Genomic DNA, 16,375 nt, shown 5'->3' on the forward strand with positions numbered 1-16,375 from the left:
CCATTTGCCACAACTTAAGATCCCATTCCTGCAACTAAGACCTGGCCAAAGATATAAATATTAAAAATAAATAAAATAGAATGGTCAGGGAGGATTACCTGAATGAAGATAGGCAGCTACATCTACACCTGAGGGAAGGGAGATAGAACAAGTACAGGGGCCATGAAGTAGGAACGTGCTTGAGAGTTTCCAGAATAATGAGGAAGCTGAATTGACTGAAGCTGGGTGAACTAGAGGAAGAGTGGGAGGGCATGAGCCCGGAGAGGTGACAGGGCCAGGCCATGGTGAAGAGTTTTGCTTTGGGAGTCACAGAAGAGTTAGGTCTTTGAAAGTCACAACTGGCTAGGGGCAGAACCACTCTGTGTGACTCCAGCTGGTTGTGTTCTCTACCACGAGGCACTGCAGCTCTTACCATGAGCCCAGGATGTAGATACAATAGTTGTCATAGCGGCCTTATTGTCTATTACTGCTGGAATGTATCCACAAATGTGGCTTCTCCATACGATGGCTATGGATGCCTCTCAGCAATGAAATGAACAAATGACAACTGCGTGAGACAATGCTCTTCATCTTTTTTAAACAAAATATTTATTTTTTTATTTGGCTGAGCTGGGTCTTTTTAGTTGTGACATGTGGGATCTATAGTTTTGGCATCTGAACTCTTAGTTGCAGCATGGGGGATCTAGTTCCCCGACCAGGGATTGAACCCGGGTCCCCAGCACCAGGAGCACAGAATCTTAGCCACTAGATTACCAGGGAAGTCCCACCGTGCTCTTAATCTTAAAATCTAGTATTGAGCAAAAGAATCCATGTACAAAAGGATACTTACTGTATATGTCAAGTTCAAAAACAGGCAAAATGCCACTAGACTGTTTACCAATGTGCACATAGGTAGTAAACATAGAGAAGTAAGGAAAGAATTTCCATACAGGTCAGGATGACAGTAATCCCTGGCTGAGAGGGTTGTGTAATCAGGAGGGGCATCGAGGTGACTTCTGGGTGGCTGGCAATGCTCTCTTTCGAGGTTACACAAGTGTTCTTTATATTTGTTTGTTAAACCATAGTCACTTAATCTTTATTATTTGCAGATACTGTCCTTGCAAATATGCCTACCTGCTCCAATTTATTTGTAACCCTCCCCCCCACCAAATCAATACTTGCAGTGTATTTGTGGTCATTTGTGGACATGTACAGAGAGGAAAAAGTTTAAGTCAGCTGATGCCATGTTTCCAGTTGAGGTTGAACAAGGTGATAGTCTGCCTTTTTATTTCAATTCTCACCTGTAAACAAGCGTCCTTTTCATATTGGTATGTTGAGAGCCACACTTCATATTTTTGTGCTTTTTGTTAATTTTGTTGATTAAAATGGCCCCTCAGCACAGTGGCAAAGTGCTGTCTAGTGTTTCCAAGTGCAAGACAGCTGTGATGTACCTTCCTGAGAAAATACATGAATTACAGTGTCGTGGTTGTGATTTTAATGTTAATGAATCAACAGCATCTATTAAATTGGTGTCTTTAAACAGAAACACACATAAAACAAGAGTGTGTATTGATTGTTGGAAATGTTGTGCTCAGAGACTCAGAGATGCTCCCTGTGTTTCCTCTTTGAGCCATGATTCTCAGGCTTCACTAATTCAGTGCTCACGTCCACTATACAGAACTTAGCTACTGTGAAAATCAAGAATTGATTGTGCATTTTTCTGTGCTTTTCTGTATATCTGTTATAATTCAAAATGAAAGAAGACAAAAGGAGAGAGAGAAGGCAAACATCTCTCTGATGGTTAGTATGGAGAGTGAGCTGGGCCAAATGGGACCAGGAGTAGGGTGCTTGGAAGTGGAAAGGAAGGAAAGAAAATGCTGGAAGGAGAAGCACAGATTCAGTCCTGATGTTAATAGGAATGTGTTACGTTGGGGACAGAGGCAGAGCAGGACAGAGTCAGGTCTGGGCAGCCGAGGAGGAGAAGAGGGAAATAGGAGTGAAGGTGGACACGGAGCCAGTGGCTCTGATTTAACATTATTTATGTATTTATTTGGGCTTCCCTGATAGTTCAGCTGGTAATGAATCCCCCTGCAATGCAGGAGACTCTGATTCGATTCCTGGGTTGGGAAGATCTCCTGGAGGAGGGCATGGCAATCCACTCCAGTATTCTTGCCTGGAGAATCCCCATGGACAGAGGAGCTTAGCGGGCTACAGTTCATGGGGTCACAAAGAGTCAGACACAATTGAGCGACTAAGCACAGCACACATGTATTTATTTATTTATTTGGCTGTACCTTACAGCATCTTAGTTCCCTGACCAGGGATTGAACCCATGCCCTCTCAGTGGAAGTGTGGAGTCTTAACCACTGAACCACCGGAGAAGTCCCTGTGACTCTAGTTTAGATCTGAGAACACGGAGTCACTAGCTACTGAAGGATTATGAATTAGCAAATTCAAGAAAGGTAAGGAAGGGAGGGCCTGGGGTTCCTGCGATGACCCCCTATTTTCTCTATTCCAGGGGATGCTCTCCTTGGTCCTGAATTGCATTGACCGCCTAAATGTCTACACCACTGCTGCCCACTTCGCTGAATTTGCAGGGGAGGAGGCAGCAGAGTCCTGGAAAGAGATTGTGAACCTGCTCTATGAAATCCTGGGTAAGGGGCCCCAGTCTGGACTCCCCCTTGAGCACCCCAGGTTCCCAGTCCTATGGGATCTGACCCCTCTTTCCACCTTCAGCCTCTCTGATCCGTGGCAATCGTGCCAACTGTGCCCTCTTCTCCAACAACTTGGATTGGCTGGTCAGCAAGCTGGATCGGCTAGAGGCCTCCTCAGGTAGGAGAACCCACGGGGAGGGGAGGGGGACTTGGGGGAGGGGAGGGCTGCATCCATGTCAGCTCTCATGCTGCTCCCTGTGCAGGGATCCTGGAGGTGCTGTACTGTGTCCTGATTGAGAGTCCGGAAGTCCTGAACATCATCCAAGAGAACCACATCAAGTCCATCATCTCCCTCCTGGATAAGCATGGGAGGAACCACAAGGTTTGCCCCTCATCCCCTGAATTCTGAACCCTGGCCTTTCCCTATGGCCCTCAAATTGCACCCCCCTTCCCCACTTTGTCCCTTACCTGGACTCTCCTGCTATAAGCTTCCATCTCAATACCGAGTCTTCAACTCGTGGTTCTTAAATGAGCTCTGAGCCACATCAGATGCTTCATTAGATCTTTGAAGCAGTTTATTCAGTTTCTAATTTTGTAGTCTTCACTGGGAGCTGCACAGATACCCTCCAGTTTGCCACAAGTGCTACTGGTTCCCATAGAATTACTTCTAACCACGTCAGATACTCGACTGCAATGCAGGAGATACGGGTTTGATCCCTGGGTTGGGAAGATCCTCTGGAGGAGGAAATGGCAACCCACTTCAGTATTGCTGCCTGGGAAATTCCATGGATAGAGGAGCCTGGCAGGCTACAATCCACGGGGTCACAAGAGTCGAAAACAACTGAGTGCCTAAACCACTAAACTGCCCCCACCACCTACGTTATCCACCTGGGCCCACTAATCTAAAAGCCTCATCTTGATCCCTGTGCTCTTTCCCTGACTGACCCTTTCACTCTTCCCCTGACCTCTCAGCTGTTACTGCTGTCTCCCCTTCCTTACATTGCTGATGTCTTTTCCCGACTCAAATGGCCCCTCACTTCTCGCCTGACCTTTCCCTTTGACCCCAATCTCGCTCAGTGATTCCTGACCTCTCACTTACATCACCTCTTCTCAGTCCAAATCTCTATCTCCCATCCTGGTGCGTCATCCTTCTGGTATCCCATCCTGGGTCTCCCATAGACCCACCTCCCCCACTTCTCTGGTGCCCTCACACCCTGACCTCTGACCTTGACCTCCAGGTGCTGGATGTGCTATGTTCCCTGTGTGTGTGCAATGGCGTGGCCGTGCGCTCCAACCAAGATCTCATCACTGAGAACTTGCTCCCTGGCCGCGAGCTTCTGCTGCAGACAAACCTCATCAACTATGTCACCAGGTCTGGCCCCTGACTCCTGACTCCAGAACTCAGAACCTCTCAAGCCCCTCCCTGACTCCCGGGTGGGTGGGCCTTCCTCCACCTCCCACCCTGGGACTTGACACCGGTCCCCACAGCTGTTCCCAGGTCATCCCTGGCTTCTCACACCTCTTGTCCTCTCTCCCTGCTCCATTTCTGCCTCTGTCTCTTCCTCTCTTTCTGTGTTGCCCTTTCTGTCTTCCTCTGTCTCTATTTCTCCTCCACCTCTTTTTCTTGGGCTCTCTTCCACCTCTCTCTTCTCTGTCCTTTGATGCTTCTGTCTCTCTCTGCTTTCTCTGTGTGTGTGTCTCTCTGTCTGTTACTCTCTGTCTCCATGTCTCTGCTTTTCTGTTTTTCTTGGGTGTGGATCTCTTGGTCTTTCTCCCTTCCCTTCCCACCCCCACCAGCCTGGGTCTTCTCTCCATCTCTCCTTCACCCTCCTCTCCTGTTCTGTCTCTCCTGTAGCATCCGCCCCAACATCTTTGTGGGCCGAGCAGAGGGCACCACGCAGTACCTCAAATGGTACTTTGAGGTGATGGTGGACGAAGTGGTTCCATTCCTGACGGCTCAGGCCACCCACCTGAGGGTGGGCTGGGCCCTCACTGAGGGCTACAGCCCCTACCCCGGGGGCGGCGAGGGCTGGGGCGGCAACGGGGTCGGCGATGACCTCTATTCCTACGGCTTTGACGGGCTGCACCTCTGGACAGGTACCTGGACCCTTCTAGGGGACCCTCAACCCTGACCATTGACCCCAGGGTTTCTAAGGGCCTCACTGAACACCTTGGGGTTCTTGAGATCTTGACCCCCAAACAGGCTAACTTTGACCCCTTTACTCCTCATTTCCCAAGACCCTAACCCTAGAGCTTCCAGAATCTTGGCCCTCACCTGTTTCTTCATAAGCCCCAGAACTCTGATCCCAGAGGAAGTCTGATCTCTGACCTGAGAGATCCTAGAAAACTGCCCCGATTATTATGACCTCTCATCTTTGACTTCTGACCCCAAAAATTCCAGAATCCTAACTCTAGGACAGCTTTAATCTCTGACTTCTACACCTCTCAGGAACCTAACCTCAGGGGAAACTTGACCTCTGCACCTAATCTCTAAGAGCACTTGACCTTGGAGATCCTAAAACCCCATTGGATCCTCTAATATCTACCCTTGTCTCCTGAGCCCACTGGTTCTGCTGGACCTCTGACTTCTGACTTCTTCCCGGTGATCTGGGTGCAGGACACGTGCCACGCCTGGTCACTTCCCCTGGGCAGCACCTCCTGGCCCCCGAGGACGTGGTCAGCTGCTGCCTGGACCTCAGTGTGCCGTCCATCTCTTTCCGCATCAATGGCTGTCCCGTGCAGGGGGTCTTCGAGGCCTTCAACCTTGATGGGCTCTTCTTCCCTGTTGTCAGCTTCTCGGCTGGTGTCAAGTAAGGACTCATCCCTGCCCCCTTGCCAGTCTCTAGACCAGGGCCTGTCCTAAGACAGCTTCTGCAGGCACGCCATGGCCTGCTATGGGGCCAGGACCCAGCGGCCTACCCTCAGGACCGAAAGGCCAGACCCCTGTGTGAGGGTCACCGTGACACTCTCAATGACCTCCGCTTCTCCCCAATCTCCGTGTCCCCAAATTCCACAGTGACCTTCTAATGATTAATAAGTTTCTCCCAGTGACCTCCCAAATAAAACTCTGACCCTCCCAATTATTCTATGCCATTCCAATGACCTCCAAATGATTTCAAAATCTGAACAATGATCTTCCAGTGACCACAAAGCCTCCCGATGATCTTGGACTCTCCCAATGACTCCATGCTCTTAATAACTCCTCAATGATCCCAGCTTCTCCCAGCGATATTCTAAGAGCTCCATAATCTCCCAGCTACCCTTCAATGACCACAGTTATTTCAAAGACTTCTCAGTAGCCCAGTGTTTTCCCAATGACCCCAAACTCTGTGTGTGACTTCTCACCATTTCAGTGGTAATTATGGTTTCTCAAGGTTATACCTTGAAAGTCTCAATGACTTCTGGATGACCACCTTCTTGGTCTCCCCCAAACCTTCTGGTATCTCTAAATGCTCTATTGACCCAGGACCTCCTCCAAAGGACCTTCCTGTGACCGTGGATTAACTCCTTAGTGACCTGGCCCTCACTTTACTTTTTTTGACTTTCTAACAATTCCTATTGCCTTCTGACAGTTTCTTTGACCTTAGACTTTCCTGATTCCTAAAATCACCTCCATGACCCTATGACTGTCCACTGACCTCAAGTCAACCCAGCACCTCCCACCAATTCCAGGATTGCTCCCTTCCCCTCCCTGAGTACAGACTCTGCTAGGTAAACTGCTCTCACTAGTGACCCTGCTCTCCCATCTAGAGTGCGGTTCCTCCTTGGTGGCCGCCATGGAGAATTCAAGTTCCTCCCTCCTCCTGGCTACGCCCCTTGCCATGAGGCTGTGCTCCCACGAGAGCGACTCCATCTGGAACCCATCAAGGAGTATCGGCGGGAAGGGCCGCGGGGGCCCCACCTGGTAGGCCCCAGCCGCTGCCTCTCACACACCGACTTTGTGCCCTGCCCTGTGGACACTGTCCAGGTACTGCCTGCTCTGTAAGGGTTTCCTGGAGTGGTAGACCCCCTTAGGAGTCAGTGGGGTGGGCAGCTGAGCTGGAAGCTGGGGACCTTGTTGTTTGACAGATGGGGAAACTAAGGCAGGAGGGAGGCAAAGGAATCTCTCCAGGCAGAATCTGAATTTCAGGGGGTCCTTATGATAGCGCCCTAAAGAAAGGACTATTATTCAGACTTCCCTGGTGGCTAAGGCTCTGCGCTCCCAACACAGGGGATCCGGGTTCAATCCCTGGTCAGGGAACTAGATCCCACATGCCACAACTAAAGATCCCGCATGCCGTGATGAAGATAGAAGATCCTGCATGCTTCAACTAAGACCTGGTGCAGCCAAATAAATCAGTAAAAATAAATATGTAATAAAAGAAAGGACTATTATTGCCCCAATATACAGTTGAGGAAAGTGAGGCCCAGAGAGGTCAAGCAGGTCGTGCAAGTCGCACAGCTGATTTGAACCCAGGCGGTCTGATCCCAAAGCCTGTGATCATATCCACCACAATTTGTGGAGCATCTTTTCTATTCCAGGCCTCCCGCCATTCCTCTTATCCCAACCTAAGCTCCCCACCCCACCCTCTAGGAGGGGATATAAGTCATGTTTAAGAGCCTGATCACGAGGGTTTGACTTTCAGCATGTCTCTGTGGGCATGCAACTTCACTTCTCTGTGCCTTGGTCCCCTCAGCTGTGAAGAAAAGGGGAGAATGAGAGAACGTACCTGTAGCATGGTAGTGAAGTTTAGATGAATTAATATATGTGAAGTGCTTAGCATGGTCCTAAGAAAATGTTAAGTCCTCAATTGAGTTATTGTCATTATGGGTAAAGTGAGTGAGTGCAAGTCACTCAGTCGTGTCCGACTCTTTGTGACCCCATGCACTATACAGTCCATGGAGTTCTCCAGGCCAGTATGGAGTGGGTAGCCTTTCCCTTTTCCAGGGGATCTTCCCAAGCCAGGTCTCCCACATTGCAGACAAATTCTTTACCAGCTGAGCCACAAGGGAAGCCCAAGAATACTGGAGTGGGTAGCCTATCCCTTCTCCAGCAGATCTTGCCGACCCAGGGATTGAACCGGGGTCTCCTGCATTATAGGTGATTCATTACCAACTGAGCTATCAGGGAAGCCCCGTCATTATGGGTAGTAATAATGTTATTGCAGATCAACCTGCCATCCCCCTGTAGCTTGGATGTCTCCCTTCCCGTCCCCCACCGGTCAGCCTCAAAAGCTGTCCACTTGGTCTCCTGGACATCCCCTCCCCACTCCTCCCCTCACAACCCAACCTGGTCCAACTATGTGCCAGGTATTTATACAAACTACAGTTGATCCTTGGACAATGCAGGGGGTTTCGGGGCCCAACCCCAGCACAGCTGAAAGCCGCGGTACTACTATTTCTGTCTTAGGTACGAAAGAATTGGTAAATGGCACATGAAGAGCAGGAATCTGAAATAGTTTGGATAGAATGACTCAAACCCTTCTTCTTTTGATTCCACATATTGTGATCTCAGTCAAACACAAACTTTTTCCTACCTTGAGTTAATTAGAGATCTGTAAAATGAAAACATGGGGCTTCCCAGATGATGCAGTGATAAAGAATCCTCCTGCCAATGCAGGAGACTCAAGGCATGGGTTCGATCCTTGGGTTGGGAAGATCCGCTGGAGTAGGAAATGGCAACCCACTCCAGTATTCTTGCCTGGAAAATTCCATGGACAGAGGAGCCTGGCAGGCTACAGTTCATGGGGTTGCAAAGATTCAGACATGACTGAGCACATACACACACACACACACAAAATGAAAATACAGCTACTATATTTACTGGAAAAAATCCATGCAGTTTAAGCCTGCATTGTTCGAGGGGCTACTGTATATAACATTTAGTAACTTATGTAGATGATTTCACTGAACCCATATAAAGTAAGTATTGTGTTGGCCAAGAAGTCTGTTTGAGTTTTTTCGTATGATCCTATGGAAAAATTCGAACAAACTTTCTGGCCAACCCAATGTTATGAGTTAACATTGTTCCAGTTTTCATTGTACAGAGAAGGAAAAAGACCCATCCATTCATTCAGCAAACATCTCCAGAGCATCTCCTCTGGGCTGGGCAGGGCTGGGGAAATGCTGGAGACAGACACAGCCCCAGCCCTGCCCTCATGGAGCTCCCAGTCCACAGGGGGAGACAGGCTCATCCCCAGATAATTCCTCGATTCTGAGGATGTCAAGTCCTGAGCATCCATCCTAGAGGCAGGATGAGGTGATGGAGAGCAGGGCTTGGATGACAGGAAAGGTCAAAAGAGCTCTCTGGTGAACTGTCCAGAGCTGGTGCGTGTTCTTGGGAAGGCTGTTTATGGTGCGGGGTGGAGGGAACTCAGGGACCTCACGGATGTCCCCTGCCCCCAGATTGTCCTGCCTCCCCATCTGGAGCGTATTCGGGAGAAGCTGGCCGAGAACATCCATGAACTCTGGGCACTGACTCGCATTGAGCAGGGCTGGACCTATGGCCCGGTGAGTGGACGGGGGAGAGAGGCTAGACTGGCTATGGAAGAGTGAGAACCACTTGCTATTGGGGAGGGGCCGGGGTTTGGAGGAGGAGACTTTGGGAGGGCTCCTTGGGTTTCAAGTGGCAGAATGAGGGGTAGGAGGTCAGAGGTCACAGTCTGGGCGTGCTGGGGAGGGAAGAGGAGCCAAGGAGTGACTCTGGGGTTTCTCCAGGTTCGGGATGACAATAAGAGACTGCACCCCTGCCTCGTGGATTTTCACAGCCTACCGGAGCCCGAGAGGAATTACAACCTGCAGATGTCGGGGGAGACGCTCAAGTGAGGAGGGGACTGGGGAAAGGGCCCTGGGCCTGGCCGCTGGGCAGAAGGAACAGGGAAGCAGGGAGAGCGAGACAGAGACTGAGAGAGAGAGAAATAGATAAAAGAGCAACACAGGGAGTGGGAGATGGGGATTGTGAAACTTACAGAGGGTGAGTAAGAGATAGAGGCATAAAGAGAGAGGCTCAGGACTTTCCTGGTGTTCCAGTGGTTAAGAATCTCCTGCCAAGGTGGAGGACACAGGTTCAATCCCTGATCCAGGAGGATTCCACAGGCTGCAGGGCAAATACGCCTGTGTGCCACAACTACTGAGCCCAAGCACTACAACTACTAAAGACCGAGTGCCCTGGAGTCTGTGTTCTGCAACAAGAGAAGCCACCGCCATGAGAAGCCTGAGCACTGCAACTAGAGAGTAGTCCCCACTCACTGCAACTAGAGAAGAGCCTATGCAGCAACGAAGGCCCAATGCTGCCCAAAATAAATAATAAAGGAATAAATAACTTAAAGACAAACATTTCTATATACTAGCAATGTATGCACTGGAAAACAAAATTTTTTAAATTACTATTATTTAAAATGGTTCCCCTTGCTAAATAAAGATGCACAGTAAGTGGAAGAAAGAGAACGAGACAAGGAAAGAAGCAGAGAGGAAAAGAACACAATCAAAGAAGTACAGAGACAGAGACACAGGGAGAGGCAGGAGTCAGAGAGGCAGAGAGATGGGACAAATACCCAGAAAACCAGAGAAGGAGACAGGGAGAGAGCTGGTGACCCAGAGACAGAGCTGACAGGGGCCGGGGGAGGAGGGGAGCCGGGCTGGGGGAGGGGAGGCTAGGGACAGGGTGGCCATGTAGGGTGACCTGCTCCCCTGCCCCCACCCCCTGCCCCAGGACTCTACTGGCACTGGGCTGCCACGTGGGCATGGCGGATGAGAAGGCGGAGGACAACCTGAAGAAGACGAAACTCCCCAAGACGTGAGTGTGGGTGACCTGGGCCCCACCTGGGGAATAGAGTAGGGGGCTGGGGATGCCACGGTGAGGGCTGGAGTGATCGAGAGCTGGAGTGGTGAGGCTGAGGTCAGAGACAAAGGGCCCATGTATTGGGGTGGAGGTCTAGGACAAGGGATCAGAGCTGTAGAGTCAGTGGTGAGCGTCCTAGGGAGTTGAGAATGCAGAGTTAGGAGTTCCTGAGAGAGTGGGAGTGAGTCAGACTCAGGGTCAGGGTCTCCATGGAGTCGGGAAAATAAGAGAGCAGAAGTTGTGTCTCTGAGTTAGAGGTGCGGGATCAGTGGAAAGAGGTGAGAAATTGCTGGAGTTGTCAGTAAGGGATCCTGAAATGATAGATGAGAGGTCAGAGGTCCTGGGGATAGATGCCAAGGTTCAAAGTCAAGGACTCTAGAGCGAGCAGTTTGAAATGATAGGGTCCTGGAATCAGAGATAAGAAGCCTTCAAGTCAGAGGTGAGAGGTCAGAGCACCCCAGGACCAGAGATGAGGCTCCCAAGATCAAGATGAAAGGGTCACAGAGGCCAGAGGTCAGTGAAGTCAAAGCCTTTGCTAGGGTCACAGGATCCTGGGGTCTGAGGTCAGGTAAGCTTATTTGAGAACCTTGGTGTCAGATGAGAGTTCCCTGGTGGTCCAGTGGCTAAGACTTCATGCCCCCAGTGCAGGGGGCCTGGCTTTGACCCCTGGTCAGGGAACTAGATCCCACATGTCACAGCTGAGAGTTTGCCCACCACAACTAAAGATCCTGCATGCTACTCATGCAGCCAAATAAATAAATTAATATATTGAAAAAGAACCCTGCTGTCAGAGATCAAAGGTCAAAAGTTTCACAGATCATGGGATCCTAAGGACCAGGGTCAGAAGTCAAGGATCCCGTGGCACAGAGCCCAGTAGTGGAGGCGAGGGTCTCGTCCCACTGGCTCCCCACCACCACCCGCAGGTACATGATGAGCAACGGGTACAAGCCGGCACCGCTGGACTTGAGCCACGTGAGACTGACGCCTGCGCAGACCACGCTGGTGGACCGGCTGGCGGAGAACGGGCACAACGTGTGGGCCCGAGACCGAGTGGCTCAGGGCTGGAGCTACAGTGCCGTGCAGGACATCCCTGCCCGCCGGAACCCTCGCCTCGTGCCCTACCGCCTGCTGGATGAGGCCACCAAGCGCAGCAACCGTGACAGCCTCTGCCAGGCCGTGCGCACCCTGCTGGGCTATGGCTACAACATTGAGCCGCCCGACCAGGAGCCCAGTGAGTGCTGACCGCAGGCGCCTGACCCCGCCCCTGGACTCCAATCTCTGACCCAACTCAGCTCCTTAGTGGGCTACATCTGTACCACTGACTTTCCCCAACCATGACACTCACTCTGTCGCTGAGCCTGAACCCGATCTTAACCACTGACCTTGACTCAAGCTCTGCCTGGGCTACAGCTGCAACACTGAGCAGTCAGACCAGGAACCCAGTGAACTCTGACCCTGACCCCTGATTCCAGTTCCTGACCCCCAGCTCTGACCCCTGACCCCTAACCTCTGGACTATGTCTACAGTGGGGAGCCACCCAACCTAGCACTCAGAGAGCCTCTAAGCTCTACTCCTAACTTGACTGCTGACCTATCACTGACCCCTGACCCCAGTCTCAACCCCTGCCCCCAACTCCAATTTCTATCCCCTCCCTGACCCTGATTCTGACTCCCTCTCCCCAATCCTGCTTTCAGCCCTTGATTCTTAACATTGACCTTAATCTTGACCCTTCACCGCAGACTATGACCGTGACCAACCCAACTTTCTCCCTCCATGTCTCTATTGCTAGTTCCTCTCTGAAACTCTTGACTGCTAGAGGGACAGAGGAGAAGTCTCAGTAGGTCCCTCCTACTTCTCTGTGACTGCTCTGAGAGTCCCCAGTTCTTTTTCTCTAACACCAAAAGCTGTGCCTTTCCCCCCAGCCCCCCAAGGCCCTTACCTCTCCTGATCTCCCCCACCAACCCAGCCTCTCTTACTCTGCCTGGCCCCATGTGCAGGTCAGGTGGAGAGCCAGTCTCGCTGGGACCGGGTGCGCATCTTCCGGGCAGAGAAATCCTACGTGGTGCAGAGTGGCCGCTGGTACTTCGAGTTCGAGGCGGTCACCACCGGCGAGATGCGAGTGGGCTGGGCGCGGCCCGAGCTACGCCCAGATGTGGAGCTGGGAGCGGATGACCTGTCCTATGTCTTCAACGGGCACCGCGTGGGTAGCTCCCTGGCTCCGCTCTGCCAGGCTCTGTGATCCTTCCCACACTCATGCAATCCAGCCCTGCCTCTCTATCTGTGTCTCACTCTGTCCGCCCATCCCTGAATCTACCTTGCCATTTATCCCTCCATCCTCCCCCTCCCTCTGTCTGTGCATATATCCATCCACATCCATCTCTCTATCCAACCATCCATCTGTCATTTCATCCATCCGTCTTCTCGTCTGTCCAAAGAATCACTTAGGCATCCAGGGTTCCATCTATTCGGGTAGTTGTCAGTTCAGCCATTCACTCTTTTTAACCAGTTTGTGATTTCATTTATTCACTCATCTATCTAATAATTTAATGTTTCATTTATCCATTCATCTATCCAATAATCTAATGCATACACACATCATCTATTTATCCACCACCCACACAGACCTGTGTGTCTGTCTGTACTTTCTTCCTTCCCTCCGTCAACTCAGTAGACTCTCAGCTTTCATTTCATTCTCCCATCCAGCCATACACCTGCTCCCCATCCATCTATCCATCTCATTATTCATGTATCTGTTCTGGGGCATATGGGTTTAGATGCGTACATATGGGGGACATTGATAGGTTAGTTTCTCCTTTCCATTCCTCTACTTTTTGCTTCCCCCAACCCTCCAAGACCACCTGGGTGGTCTTTACAGTCCCAGTCTTGAAAACAACAGAGAACCCAAGCAAAAGGGATGAGATAGAGAGATGGCTGGGAAGGGAAAGCACGAATGCCTAGCCCTTACCTTCCAAGGACCATGGATGCAAATGTGGGGAAACAAGGGGGATGCTGTGGGGCTGACCCTTCCTCTGTCCCCCATGTACTGGGCCTGATGCCTTGCGTGTGTGTCTTGACATGTCTCCCCTCGCTCTCATATCTCTCCACTTTACTGTATGTCTCTCACACCACGTCTCCCCCTCACCTCCTCACAGGGTCAGCGCTGGCACCTGGGCAGTGAACCGTTTGGGCGTCCCTGGCAGTCGGGAGATGTCGTGGGCTGCATGATCGACCTCACAGAGAACACCATCATCTTCACCCTCAATGGCGAGGTCCTCATGTCCGATTCCGGCTCAGAAACAGCCTTCCGCGACATCGAGATTGGGGATGGTGAGGGCCGGCCTCGGGGCCCCTCTCTGGTTTTCTTCCATCTCACCTGACCCTACACCGCCCCCTCCAGCCCCCGGCTCTTCCATCCCCTCTTTCCACGCACATCCTCCCCATGGCTGCCCCTGCCTCGCCCACCTATGCTCACCCCTGCCCATCTATCCCCTCCCACCAGGCTTCCTGCCTGTGTGCAGCTTGGGACCCGGCCAGGTGGGTCACCTGAACCTGGGCCAGGACGTGAGCTCCCTGCGGTTCTTTGCCATCTGTGGCCTCCAGGAAGGTTTTGAGCCATTTGCCATCAACATGCAGCGCCCGGTCACTACCTGGTTCAGCAAAGGCCTTCCTCAATTTGAGGCCGTGCCTCCTGAGCACCCGCACTATGAGGTGAGGACCAACCCCACTCAACACCCTCAGATCTGCTTCCACACCTCATTCTCGCCACAGTTCTCTTCCCCAAGCTACTCTTTGTCTTCCGTTAATGTTAGACCACAAACGTAGAAGTGAGTGTCAGGATGGTGGACTCCCCGGGCTGCCTTGTAGGGTATCAGTTCAGTCGCTGTATCATGCCAAACTCTTGGCGACCCCATGGACTGCAGCACACCAGGCTTCCCTGTCCTTCACCAATTTCTGGAGCTTGCTCAAACTCATGTCCATTGAGTTGGTGATGCCACCCAACCATCTCATTCTCTGTCGTCCCTTTCTCCTCCTTTCTTCAACCTTTCCCAGTATCAGGGTCTTTTTCAATGAGTCAATTCTTCACATCAGGTGGCCAAAGTATTGGAGTTTCAGCTTCAGCATCAGTCCTTCCAATGAATATTCAGGACTGATTTCCTCTGGGATTGACTGGTTGGATCTCCTTGCAGTCCAAGGGACTCTCAAGAGCCTTCTCCAGTACCACAGTTCAAAAGCATCAATTCTTCAGTGCTTAGCTTTCTTTATAGTCCAACATCTCACATCCATACAAGACCACTGGAAAAACCATAGCTTTGACTAGACGGACCTCTGTTGGCAAAGAAATGTCTCTGCTTTTCAGTATGCTGTCTAGGTTGGTCATAGCTTTTCTTCCAAGGAACAAGTGTCTTTTAATTTAGGTAATTTTAATGGTAGGTATAACCTTGGAAAAAACACACCTTTCTGAGCTCCAGGTAGCTTGCCTGCAAAATAGGGGAAGGGAGGAAAGAGAAGCTGGATTAAGTGACCTCACTGGAAATTTTCAGCCCTTATAACTATTTGATCCTACCAAGGGTTTCTGCTTGCGTGCTTAAGTCGCTTCAGTCGTGTCCAGCTCTTTGAGATCCTATGGACTGTAGCCTGCCAGGCTCCTCTGTCTGTGGGATTCTCCAGGCAAGAATACTGGAGTGGGTTACCATGCCCTCCTCCAGGGGATCTTCCCAACCCAGGGATGGAACCCATGTCTCCTGTGGCTCCTGCATTGCAGGAGGATTCTTTTTACTGCTGAGCCAACAACAAGGCTTAAAGAAATATAAATCCCTGGGCACATTTCGGGACCTTCCTTACTAATTGTTATCTAGGGTGGTTTTTGGGGGCAGTTACTTTTGGGGGGGGAGGGGCTGTGCTCAGTGTTTGTCACGGCACATAAGCTTCTCTGGTTGTGGCACTCGGGCTTAGTTGCCCCGTGGCATGTGGAATCTTAATTCCCTGACCAGGGATTGAATCCATGTCCCCTGCATTGGAGGGTGGGTTCCTTACCACTGGACCACCAGGGAAGTCCTGGGGGTTACTTATTTTTTAGTAACTCTTCATTAATCTGAGTATCCTAATTTTTAGACCCTAGTGCCTTTCTTTCTCAAGGTTAAACTCCACGTCATATTCTGACCATAAAAACCCCATATAGACCAAAGTGATGGTCCTTTTCTCAACCTGGGAAGAACTTGAATTCCACATGGCTGAGCTTCAGCTGGTACTTTACAATCAGACAGACCTTGAATTGGCCTTTTCCCTGTTTTGTGCCCTGGGGCATATGACCCTCCTTCTGATCATCAGTTTTCCCTTCCTAGGCATAGCCCCGATCTGCCTCTCATACACTCTCTCTCTTTTCTAAATTACTTAGATAAGTTGGAGACATCGCGCCTCTTTATCCCTAAATATTTCAATATGCATTTCTTCGGAACAAGCTATACTCTTACAGAGCTGCAGTTATGAAAATCGGGAAATTTAACATTGATACATACTATTACCTAATTTACAATCCATATTCAAACTGTGTTCATTGTGGTAATAATGTCTCTTTTTATTTTTCTGGTCCAAAATCCAAGCCAGGGTTACACGCTACAGTTAGTTGTTATGTCTCTTTAATGTATATAAAATGCTTTGGTGTCTTTCATTGTCTTTTATGACACTGGTGTTTTTGAAGGGTACAGACCAGTTATTTTGCAGAATATACCTCAATTTGGGTAGGTCTCATGTCTCCTTGGGCTTCCCAGGTGATAAAGAACCTGCCTGCCAATGCAAGGAGACATAAGAGACCTGGGTTCGATCCCTGGGTTGGGAAGATCTCCTGGAGGAGGGCCTGGCAACCCACTCAAGTGTTCTTCCCTGGAGAATCCCATGGACAGAAGAGCCTGGTGGGCTACAGTCC

At 50.5% G+C, this 16,375-nt stretch overlaps 1 protein-coding gene across 5 annotated transcripts in view; it reads left to right on the plus strand.

Annotated features, from left to right (window-relative positions):
* RYR1 (ryanodine receptor 1) overlaps positions 1-16,375 on the plus strand; it is a 127,992-nt gene that overhangs the window by 16,722 nt on the left and 94,895 nt on the right. For all 5 annotated transcript variants that reach the window (XM_055554322.1, XM_055554325.1, XM_055554323.1 and 2 more), the window contains exons 14-27: positions 2,498-2,633; positions 2,716-2,811; positions 2,897-3,015; positions 3,872-4,005; positions 4,489-4,730; positions 5,251-5,443; positions 6,384-6,600; positions 9,018-9,122; positions 9,330-9,433; positions 10,324-10,407; positions 11,376-11,683; positions 12,450-12,652; positions 13,605-13,779; positions 13,952-14,160. In XM_055554322.1, the coding sequence (XP_055410297.1) occupies positions 2,498-2,633; positions 2,716-2,811; positions 2,897-3,015; positions 3,872-4,005; positions 4,489-4,730; positions 5,251-5,443; positions 6,384-6,600; positions 9,018-9,122; positions 9,330-9,433; positions 10,324-10,407; positions 11,376-11,683; positions 12,450-12,652; positions 13,605-13,779; positions 13,952-14,160 (2,325 nt within the window). The remainder of the gene's footprint in view (positions 1-2,497; positions 2,634-2,715; positions 2,812-2,896; positions 3,016-3,871; positions 4,006-4,488; positions 4,731-5,250; positions 5,444-6,383; positions 6,601-9,017; positions 9,123-9,329; positions 9,434-10,323; positions 10,408-11,375; positions 11,684-12,449; positions 12,653-13,604; positions 13,780-13,951; positions 14,161-16,375) is intronic.

This window comes from Bubalus kerabau, chromosome 17 (genome assembly GCF_029407905.1).
Source record: "Bubalus kerabau isolate K-KA32 ecotype Philippines breed swamp buffalo chromosome 17, PCC_UOA_SB_1v2, whole genome shotgun sequence".
Taxonomy (NCBI): Eukaryota; Metazoa; Chordata; class Mammalia; order Artiodactyla; family Bovidae; genus Bubalus; species Bubalus kerabau.